This window comes from Echinops telfairi, unplaced genomic scaffold (assembly GCF_000313985.2).
Source record: "Echinops telfairi isolate 266 unplaced genomic scaffold, ASM31398v2 ScPeMD7_9;HRSCAF=40, whole genome shotgun sequence".
NCBI lineage: Eukaryota > Metazoa > Chordata > Mammalia > Afrosoricida > Tenrecidae > Echinops > Echinops telfairi.
The window spans coordinates 33,216,053-33,225,026 of NW_022103906.1; the positions used below are offsets into that span (position 1 = coordinate 33,216,053).

Genomic DNA, 8,974 nt, shown 5'->3' on the forward strand with positions numbered 1-8,974 from the left:
TCCCTCTGTTCAAAAGTAATTCTAATCTTTGAATCTTAAGGTCACAATGAAATAACCAAAATGTGTAACATTAGTAATAAAAAATTTTAGGGTGTCTCTCTCTCTCTCTCTCTCTCTCTCTCCCTCTCTGTGTGTGGATGAGAAAGACAGAATACTAAAATATGGTTATTTAAATTAATAGAGAATAGATTGTAGTATCAAATAAAATTTTTAATTACCCCATTTGAACCACAGATCGTGCCAGTCTGTACAAATGTATCATCATGAGTTGTCCTTAATGTTAGATTCCTTAAATATGCAGATATACACACATGTCCTCTCAAGTAAGTATATTGAATATCATGATCTGCCAAGGGGACCAGTCCTGTTGCTGTCCAGTGACAAACTATCTTTCCACAAAGTATAGATCTGGCAATATAACACAGGAAAAATGATCCATTTGTTATTTCAGAACAATCATAAGTAGAACACATAAACTCATCTTTATATACTAGGCTTGTCTCTTATTTTAATTAATCATAATTCATTCAGAGCAGACACAGACAAAAATATTTGAAATACATATAATTTTCTGGATACAGACCGATAACCACAAGCTTTTCCTTGACAGCTTCCAAAGTCATCCACATTAGAATTCAGCTCTTGTATGCATAAATAATCAGCACCCTTTGCAACTGAAAAATGTAATCAAAGTCCAAATTACTTATCTTAATCAAAATGTAAAGGTTAAATGATAAGTGATGGTAAATTAACAGAGACATTTAGATTCGTCTTATGAGGCCGGTCAGTGTTACCCATTATCGAGTCATGTGGGAAAACTTCTGGACAGACCGAAAGGTAAAACACCTCCTAACGTGTCCCCTTGTAGAAAAGGGACATTTGTGTCACAGTACAGAATTTACTGAGGAGTCAGCCATGTGCTTTCCTATCAGCCATGCTAATATTCACTTCCTTTTTGCTCATCACTCAAAAATTGACAAATAATACCATTCTTTTTATACTCTACTTACTGTCTCTTTTGCCACTTAACATAATCAAAAGTTACCTTTATTAAGTTTCCAATGTTGCTGTATTTTCAAATTTGGTTTGAATGAAATCAACACTTTTCAATCATTCTATAGAATGGATTACTGATTTCAGAATAATTCATTTAAAAACAAACCCCACTAACTCTAATGGGATGCAGAAAAGGCAGCAGTCAAAGGTAAATTTATAGCAATAAATAGCTGAACTAAGAAAGATCCAAAAATAAATAGCTCAATTCAACAACTTGAGCAAAAAATTATCCCTCAAAGCTACCAGAAGAAAGCAAACAATGCAAAGCAGTACATAAATAAAAGAAAGGTGACAACATGCTATACATAAAGAGACTCCTTGAATCCAAAAGCAAGGTTTTACAACTAATAAATGAATTCAGCAAATTGGGATGGTCCAAGGGAAACCACAAAAATCAGGCTGATTTTTATGCATGAGCAAAAGTGAAGAAGAAGGAAGCATTAACATTTATTGCAGGACTTAATAGCATAACATTTATATGAATTTAACCAGGAAGAAAAATGAAAAGACCTGCATGTTGCTGTTTGCCCTCACGTCTGCGACAATTCATATTGACCCTATGTATGTTACATTCTCTAGAAGAGTCTAGAGACATCCCCAAGAAAGCAAAAGGTGTGCATTGGGTCACACCATGTACTTTAATTGGGATGTAACCCCACCTTAATCCTGTCCAGTAGAGCAGTAAAGCAGAACTGTAGTCATAGGGATAAAGTCAAGAATTATATCACATAAAGAATTATGGCCAGTGGGGCCGTATTAATTGACTACATTTTAGATGGAAATTAAAATAATAAGTTTCCATTTTATCCATATTAGAGTGGTAAAGATCAATAAAACTAAACAAGGGTTGTCAAAGTTGTTAAAAAACTATCTTGTGATTGACTAATTTCACTCAGTTTCCAGGTCCATCCATATCATGAGCTGTTCCATGGTTTCAGGACTGTTTTTCAGGGATGTGTTGAATTTTACTGGGTGTATGTACCAGAAGTTTTTAAATCCATTCTTCTACTGATGGGCATTTGGGCTGTCTCTATCTTATTGCTATTGTGAACTGTGCTTCAATTAACATAGGAGGAGGGAGCAACCATCTGTAGTGTTGCCTGCGGATCCCATGAACCTTAGTACACTGCCAGCCTTGGGTTCATTCAGTTGACCTTGAATCCATTTACCTATGCATTGACCAGCCTGTGGGTGCCTGCTTAATCATCCTGATTCCTTTGTGTCAGCTTTCATGTCTCTGTGAGTCAAGAGAAGCCTGACATGACCTGGACTGGGCTTACTTCTACAACTATGGAAGCCATTTCTTGATATCAATCTCTTTCTAAATTCATACATATACACACATGATTCGTTTTGCTTCTCTAAAGATCCAAGCCTAACACATTTGCGCATGAGGCAATTGAAAATATCGTGGCTTGAGTCAGGCGCCTCTTACGCACGTCAAGGTAGAATCCTTGGTTTTCAATACTTTAAAGAGGTCTGGTGCAGCAGATTTACCCAATATAATGTGTTGGTTGATCTCTTGACTGCTGCTTCCACTGGACATTGATTCTGGATCCAAGCAAGACGAAATCCTTGACAGCATCAATCTGTCCTTATTTTACCATGATGTTACCAGTTGTAATTATCTTTCTTCTCTTTCCCTTCAGTTATAATCTATATTGAAGGATGCAATCCTTGATCTTCATCAGCAAGTGCTTCTCACTTTCAGCAAGCAAGGTGTGTCGCATGCATATTGCCTGCGCACAGTCAATAAAGCACATCTTTCTCCTATTCTCCGCTTTCAGCCCAGATCCAGTTGACACCAACAATGATATCCCTTGTTCCATGTCCTCTTCTGAATCCAGCATGAACTTCTAGCAGCCCCCTGTCAATGTACTGATGCAAACTGAGCTTCAGCAAAATTTTACTTACATATGATGTCAATGATGTTGTTCTAATAACTTCCACTTTCTGTGGGATCACCTTTCGTTGGATGGGTACAATTGTGGATCTCTTCCAGCCAGTTAGCCGGGTAGCTGTCTTCCAAATTGTGCTTTATAGATGAGTGAGTGCTTCTAGTGCATCATCAGCTTGTTGAATCATTTCAATTGATATTCCATCAATTCCTGAAGTTTGTTTTTGGCAAATACCTTCAAGTGCTTGGACTTCCTCCTTCAATACCATTGGTTCTTGCCCACGGGGCACTTCTTGAGCTGCTTAATGTCCACTCGTTCTTTTTGGCACAGTGACTCTGCATTCTTTAGAACTTCTTTGGATGCTTCCTGAAATGCTCAGTATTCTGCTTGGAGATTCTTTCAGTATTTCAACTCTAGACATAAAACGTTATCTTCAATTATTTCAGTTTCGAATATGCTGACGGTGTCCTTCCTTTTTTGGTTTTGTAACTCTAGTTGTTGCACATTTCATTAGCATGCTTTGTCTTCTCGGGCCGCCCTTTGAAATGTTCTGTTCAGTTCTTTGACGTTATTGTTTCTTCCATTTCTTTAGTGTATGATTAAGAACACGTTCCAAAGTTTATTCTGATATCCACTTTGATCTTTTCTTTCTTTCCTGTCTTTTTCCTTTCTAAATGTATGTTCTTGATGCCATATCACAGCTCATCAATGTTCTCTCATTAATGTTTAATAGATCAATGTAGGCTATAATTTATATGAAATAAGCAAGTACACAAAAAACAAAAGTTATTAGTGGTTGTCAAGGATGGGAAGGAAGGAATAATGAGGACTTTTTTCTTATAAGGAAAAAGGTTTATGGTAACTCTGCTGAAATAATTTGGAAAGGAGAAGTAAAATGGTTGCAGAACTTAAAGAATATAGTCAATGGTACCAGAATATTTTTAAAATAAGAAAAGAAAATGCATCTAAATTAGCAGGCAATCCAAGGGATAAAAGGGACAGTCCTTTTGAAAATTGAAGAATATGGTTGTTAGATCTTTTATTTTTTTTATGTTTGGAAGGAATTGATAAATAAAAATGTATCACTTAAAAATAGATATGCAAATAAACTCCAGAAAAAATGATAAATGCATTACATTTTCCAAACAAGTCTATACACTGGCGGTCCATACTTTGGCACCTTCCTTCAAAGCAAAAGGCAGTATAATTATCACACGGTTCTAAATCAGCAGATTTCATATCAGGGACACAGAATTCAGATGTTCCCGTACAATATTCTGTAAAGTCACATGGATCATGGCTTTTCCTACATACTTTTCCATGTTCAGATACCTGTGGGAGAAGTAAAACAAAAACAGAAATACTGTTTTAAGTGCTAAACCAAAGTTTAAAATTTTAGTTTAAATAGACACATTACATTTGTATACATGTCTCTTTCTGTCCGCCTAGGATCTTGTGTTGTTGCATAACTGCTGGGCTCCAAGTGATGTCACTGGCATGTCAAATCCCTGTATGTTTTCTGCATGGTGAATCACTATCAGCAGAGCTTCTAGACTAAGACAATTAAAGAATAAGGACCCGGTATTCTACTCCAGAAATCATTGGACAGTAGAAACCTAATGAATAAAGAGTAGAATGAAGTCTAATAAAAAAGATAGAAGATGAGAACCCCAGCTTAGAAGGCAAAATAGACCAGAGCAGGAGGTGCCTCCTCAAATTATATTGATGACGTGGGTGGGGTAAGCTTTGGGGAGGTCTTCATTTTGCTGATGTGGTGTGACTCAAGATGAGACGAAACAACTATAAGTATCCATTAATCATCAAAACAGGGGGTATACAAAGTATCAATTGAGAAAATTGCATGTTAGAAAATATTAAGTAAAATATAAATATCCATGCCCTAGACATCAGTGAGTTAAGTGGACTGATATTGGCCACTTTGAATCAGGCAGTCATATTGTCATCGATGCTGTGAATGACAACTTTCTGAGGAATTGCATCATATTCATCATCAAAGGGAACATGTAAAGATCTGTCCTGAAGTAAAATGTTGTAGGTGACAGGATAATATCCACATGCCTACATGGAAGCCCATATGGACTTTTATTATTTAGTATTAAATTTGAATACTATAAAGACTATCCAAATTTATGCACCACCACCACCACCACTGTCAAAAATGAAGGAATCAAAGATATTTTAGCACCTTCTTTGGTCTAAAAATGATTAAAGTTGCAATCAAAATGCAGGATACTGGGATGTGAAAGGTAGAAACAAGAGACAATTCAAGGTGGTGACTTAGTCTGATGCCTCATAAACTCCCTCCTAAAAGAAAGACCTGAATACCAAGTGATTGGGCTATAGGAGATAGCTTTGTGACCCTGAACATGAAAATGGTAGCAACCATGCTCCCTGGTCATTAGAGTGGACACCAATATGGTGTGAGAGCTGGAGACACTGGACTCTAGGTTCCCCACCTGCTCCCCCACCAAATTGCTGTTGAAGAGCCAGTTAATGTGCTCAAAGCCCAAAGGGGTGCACTGGTGACAATGCTGCCATTATCTAGTGACCAAAGAGGTGCTTTCTATCCCCTTATATGCTAGCCTCCAAGAGAAACAGGTAAATCTCTTCAACCCCTCTCACCAAGCACCCTCACATAGTGAAGCCGAGCTCACATTTTCTACTAAGATGGAGTCTTAAAAATGCCCCCACCAAAAAAACAAAGAATGTGGCTCAGCCCACACCCTCCACCAAGGTCACGTCTCCACCCCACCCCATTCCTGTCCATCAGCATTGTAGAGAATGCCCTCTAAAATGGGACCATAGCCAAGGGTATATCATGTCCATGACCATAATGTATCCTATAAAGAACTGTAATTAGTTCTTTATAGGATACATTATGGCCATAATAGTAGGCCATCACCCACCTAGGTTGCACACCCTACTGCTGCAGTCTCGCAGGTAAAAAGACATGATCCAGTGAATCAAGGCCTGCTCACCTGCCACGTCTCTAGCTACATTATGCTCTCCTATATCCTGTGTTGCTGGAACGCACCGTCTGACAATGTGGACATGTCGTATTGTACCCTCCAAAGTCGACAGCACTGTGTTTGGCAGTCATCACTGACTGTGCCAGGTTTGCTATTTTTTTCTCATTCCCTTTTTTTTATTTCTCATTTTCCTCACAATTTCCATCCTCTGGCCATGCTTTTTGTCTCCTTTCCTTGCATCTTTTTTTTCTTTCCCCATCAATTGGGAGCCAGATACAAGCTACACCACTGAGTAAGTGCCACCACCCACCAGCACCAACTCATTGATGAAAGACAATGGGCAGCAACCGACCAGTCTGCTGTACATGACCGGTGATCAAAGACTTGTAATTACAATCCAATTTATTACCAAATCCACTCTGAGATATCTAAGGAATTCTCACTGCTGCAAACCTATCAACCAAAGTCCAATGCCCACCCCGCTACCCAGCTGTATTGAGAGAGCTCTAAGAATTCAGCAAAACAATAGAAGAATAAATTGATAAAATAAATAGACAATTAAGAACTACAAAGGAGCAGGTATAGATCAAGAAGATTGGTACTGGAATTAAAAAAATAGATAATGCATTTGAAGGACAAACAATTGAATTGACTCAATGAAGGGCAGACTTGGTGAAATTGAAGGCAAAGCTTTGACCCAAGTCTGTCAGAGGAAGAACCAAAAAAAAGAGTTAAACTGCTGTAAAATTAAGAATTTTGTGGGGTATTATCTTGATAAATAAACTGGTGTAAAATCAAGAATTTTGTGGGGTATTTTCTTGATAAATAAACTGGTGTAAAATTAAGAATTTTGTGGGGTATTATCTGGATAAATAAATTACAGATGATCAAAATTCCAAAGCAGGAAGGGACAAAACTAAAAAACAAAAAGGTGGCAAGCAAAAAGTCACCCAGAGAAACTTGGTGAAGATTTGTTAACCCGAGAAGCAAACGTCCATGCCTAGGAAAGAGGCAGGAATCTCAAGGAACTCCAATTAACATAATCTGCAAAGAAAACCACCAAGACATATCATAATCATTTTTTCCAAAAAGACTGAAAAAGAATACCGAGAATCTCTTAAGTAAAATGCTGGCCAGAAATACTTACCAAAAATGATTAAGCTTGTCGTATTGGCAGAAGCCACCCAGGCAACGGGTTGGCACATATACATCCTGAATGAATAAATTGTTGCCTCGCTAAAAATTATCTATCCAAAATAATATCTGTCAAATATAATGATAATATAAGATGATGCTTAAACAGAAGTTAAGAGAATGCGTAAAAACCAGTCCAATCTTCTAAGAAATACTAAAGGGCGTTATTCAGAAAGAGAACAGACATACGTATCACTCCAAGATTAAAGATACATGGAATCACTTGGAAACTACGCAGCTAAAATATTTTCAAAAATAAGTCTGTAGGACTGACAATAATAAAGAAAAGGCATCCATCTGCAAACAATAAGAACCTCAAAACAAAAAGAGAAAACAAATGGTTTAGCTGTGGAACTTCCAAATGTTGAGAAATTTTAAAAAAACATCAAGACAAAGCAAACTTTTAAACCAAGGAGAAAAACACTTAAAGACAGAGTAAAAACATAGAAATTAATAAGCATAGTAAACAAAGTGAAAAAGAAGAAAATTCATGAAGACTAAGTAAACACACACAAAAAACAGCAATTGGGGAAATGAAAAGAAAAATTGTAAGTTTAAAAGCTCGGCATACAAAATGATCAGACAAAAGTAAATAATCAGCACTAATACATGAAACCATAACAAAAAGTTATCAGTGAATTCTTAACTATCAATAATTACATTGAATATAAATGGATTAAATTCACACTCATATAAAGATAGTAGCATAGTGGACAAGAAACCCTGATCTATCAATATGCTACTTACAAGAGACGCAACTTGGACACAAATATTAAAAGAAGCTAAAACTGAACATTTTTAAAATGTCTATCAAGCAAATAGCAACAACAATAAAAGAGCTGTAGTGGAATACTAAATTCTGATGAAATACCAAAACAAAGCGAAAGGCATAAAGAAAGCTATATTTTAATTAAAGGGTCCATTAAGCAAGGAGGAATAACTGTAATAATTATGTACACATCTAATCAAAAGCACAAAAATACATAAAGCAATTTTAACAGAACTGATAAATGAAACAGACAACTCCACAACAATAAGAGATTTTATCACTGCACTTTAAATTAGGCAACATGACAAGAAAGAAATTCTGCAGAAATACAGAAAAAAATTGTTCATATTTAAATTATTGCTACAAAAATGTACAAATGTGCTTGAGACAATGGATGGATGGATGGATTGTGATAAGAGTTGGATGAGTCCCCAATAAAATGATTTTTTAAAATTTTATCGCAATTAAAAGATAAAAAACACTTGTGAAAGCTGTATGAGCTAAATTTTGAGGGTGATACTGAACAGTTGCTCCCAGGTACATGGAAACTGTCTGATTCAAAATGAGGCACATTTACTTTTCAACTTGTAACCTTTGGGTCCTAGTAACACCCCTAAAATGTTGCACTAACTCAGATGTCAATCTTTAGAGTATTTCTAAGACATAATGCATCTATTGCATACTTGTCAATTATCTCATTTTGTAACATCTTCCATTTATAACAATAGTAACAAAATATCATTTTTCACATTAATGATGTACACAGGGGAATAATTAATGCCACAGTACAAGATAAGAGCAATGCTGATAGGGATTCTTAAAGTTTTGTGTGAACTTGCCTGGCCCATGATTCTTAGTGGTTTGGCAGTTATGTAGTGATGGAATTTGGCAGTCATTTACTGACAGAGTCATACTCTATTTTGTGATCTGATGTGGTCCTTCTCCATTTTTACATAATTGCGATTTCCTCCTAATGACTTGGTTTTAGAAATGTAATCATGTCAATAGGTAAGAAGTAGGGCTAATAATTTTCTTAATTTTCATATTATTCTTAGATAATTGTTTTC

The 8,974-nt window shown here is 36.3% G+C and overlaps 1 protein-coding gene across 1 annotated transcript in view; it reads right to left on the reverse strand.

Annotated features, from left to right (window-relative positions):
* The window catches only part of LOC101649504 (A disintegrin and metallopeptidase domain 3), a 149,656-nt gene that overhangs the window by 49,374 nt on the left and 91,308 nt on the right, over nt 1-8,974 (reverse strand). Inside the window, exons 14-16 of the mRNA XM_045286863.1 lie at nt 4,091-4,286; nt 584-674; nt 219-408 (exon numbers count right to left, since the gene is read on the reverse strand). Coding sequence (XP_045142798.1) covers nt 219-408; nt 584-674; nt 4,091-4,286 — 477 coding nt within the window. The remainder of the gene's footprint in view (nt 1-218; nt 409-583; nt 675-4,090; nt 4,287-8,974) is intronic.